The sequence below is a fragment of the Pangasianodon hypophthalmus genome, chromosome 22 (assembly GCF_027358585.1).
Source record: "Pangasianodon hypophthalmus isolate fPanHyp1 chromosome 22, fPanHyp1.pri, whole genome shotgun sequence".
NCBI classification, from domain to species: Eukaryota; Metazoa; Chordata; class Actinopteri; order Siluriformes; family Pangasiidae; genus Pangasianodon; species Pangasianodon hypophthalmus.
This window is the reverse complement of record NC_069731.1, coordinates 265001-267500: the sequence shown is the minus strand read 5'-3', so window position 1 is coordinate 267500 and position 2500 is coordinate 265001. Positions and strand designations below refer to the sequence as shown.

General features: G+C 39.7%; 1 protein-coding gene across 2 annotated transcripts in view; it reads left to right on the top strand.

The window, feature by feature from the left end:
- LOC113523705 (nuclear receptor coactivator 7) overlaps positions 1-2500 on the top strand; it is a 6907-nt gene that overhangs the window by 1104 nt on the left and 3303 nt on the right. Inside the window, exons 2-3 of one of the 2 annotated variants that reach the window (XM_034297978.2) lie at positions 1-1745; positions 2276-2419. The exon at positions 1-1745 is cut by the window's left edge and continues 24 nt beyond it. In XM_034297978.2, the coding sequence (XP_034153869.1) occupies positions 1650-1745; positions 2276-2419 (240 nt within the window). In that variant the 5' untranslated portion in view covers positions 1-1649. The remainder of the gene's footprint in view (positions 1746-2275; positions 2420-2500) is intronic. The other variant, XM_034297977.2, reaches the window with a different exon arrangement.

Below are 2500 nucleotides of genomic sequence, written 5' to 3'. Positions count from 1 at the left end.
AGGCTAATCCCAGACCCCGGATAAAAGCTGCGGAAAAGTAGTTTCGTGGAAATGATTGGACATTAAATGATGTGGAAAAACATTATATATTTTATGTATTATTTTATTAGCTATTTTGGCTTTAAATTTATTCTCTGCACTGTTAGCTTCTTTATTAAACATCACACTTTCCTTTTCCATCATGCAGTAAATAACATTTAACTAAATAAATAGATAAATAAAGTGACACTACAGAACAGTTTTAAACATTTTAAAAGGTCGGGAATTGTTTCTAGGCAGAAAGCGTGAGAAGTGTGTTGTATTATTTTGCTACTTGAGAGAGAACAGATGTTAAATTAGTCCAGCTGTTGCTGTAGAAATCATATTCATTAAGTAAGAAATAACACACTTTAGGCTATTATACAAAAATAATCCACACAGGCGTGGCGTGAAGCGGAGTTACTGTTCCCACCATGACGTTGATTATTTTCCTACAACTGCATGATCTGAAGTGTTTTATTCCTCTTATATCACAACAATTACAAATTTTAATTTATTAATGAACGACACATCACACTTTTTATCCATTTATAGTTACATTTAATGTTGTGCAACATCAGTGAAAGAAGTTATTTCCTGTTGTCACTAAAATAAACAGTCGTTCCCTCTCTTTATTCTCTCTCTTCAAGTTAATAAGACAGAAAAATGCAGCTTGTTACGTTACTGAGAAACCGCAAAGAAGCGTAAACTCCTCTGTCCTGAAGCTTTACCTCTGACTGTTCCAAAGCGCTGACACTGGAGACTCCTTCCATACATGTTACACAGTTTATTCTCCTTGCAGAAAGTTTCAGCATATCAATGATGTTTTTTAATCTGTTTATTATCAGTGGAGCGTCTGCTGTACGAGTCCCTGTGAGTGAGCCGTTACTATAGAAACAGTAACGTATGAGAACAGGTGCATTAATATAAACCAGTTGTTCATGTTACAGCTGGAACTGCTGTCCGAGTCGCGCGGTTGTACAGAAATAGTGCACAGCTTCTGACCAATCAGATCTGAGAAGTCAACGGCGCTGTGGTGTTCAGTTGAATGCTAACATTAACTCTAGCCTCTCTCACGCGTCTCTGCTGCACACCGGCGTGTGTGTGACATTAGAAATAACAATAACACACAGTCTGTTGGATTTCTGTACACAACTCTGACTTTAGGCTTTGATATTTTATCACACGTGATTCTCATGAAACCACATCACACCACAATTTTGCACTTCTACCGCTCCTGATATCAAACATACACACTAATCACTAACACACTCCACTTTCACTGAATCAACCTACAGGTGCCAAAACTTATTCACCCCACGGCTCCTTAGAATGCCTTTTCCGTTGCATTGTTCAGTTTCGTTTCCTCTCTGTGGGCTCGGGGTGTTCCAGCCAGTTACTGTAAATCACACAAACCCATCAGACAGCTAACACCACACACAGAGGAGGGGAAAAAACACACAGGGAAAAAATCCAGCCAATGAAAGTGAATGTGGGCGGAAGGGTATAAAGAGCAGAGACGTTGACATTTCATTCACACAACCAAAACCCTGCGGCACTAAACACACACTCACACACTCACACACACTCATACACTCACATATACCCACACTGTAGTGTATTATACTAATATGTTACTGAAAAACAGAGTCAGTATGAGAGAGAGAACAGAGGAGAACGTAAAGATCCTGTTCTTCTGCAGAGGCTGTGAGGAACCTTACGTACAGGTGAGACCAAAGATCTAAAGCAAGTTTCATTTCATTTTCCTTTTAGTTTCATGCATCACATCCATTTATTCAGGTCAGAAGATAGCGTCCTCTACACGATCGTCGTTCCATGTTTCTAAACCTCCATGAATGCAGCGTTTCAGGTCACGTGTCATTGCGCAATATCGTGTGTAAAGGATTAGTGTGCCAATATTAATGCACCAAGTTTACAATGCTCATTTATGTATTTATAACACATTTATAACACACTTACGTGCCTGTGCAAGATCAGGTGTTTAGCTTGTGAGCAGATGAATGGAGGCATTTTATGCATCCTCATTCCACTGACTTCGACTTCTTCTTGTTATTATTATTATTATTATTATTATTATTATGATTATTATTATTATTATTATTATGATTATGATTATTATTATTATGATGATTATTATTATTTACAGGTGTCCTGGTGAAGTGGATTTATCCAATGAGACGCATGCTCATGTGCTGGATTAAAATGTTGTCCTCTCTTGTGGTCTTTTCTTGTGCAGATCATCACGGTGAGGAAGGGGAAGCGTTCTCAGAGTGTGTGCAGCTCTCCGAGTGGGTCAACCTCCGAGGACGAGGACGCTGAGGACACACTTCCTGTGCTGCAGCAGGACAGTCACATCCTCAGGGAGCATCACATAGAGAAGGTGAGCATCACTTCACCACCTGCTCGCTCCTCTAGTGCACAGTATGAAGGGTGTATGCCACCGGCGTGTTCGTGTCTAGGG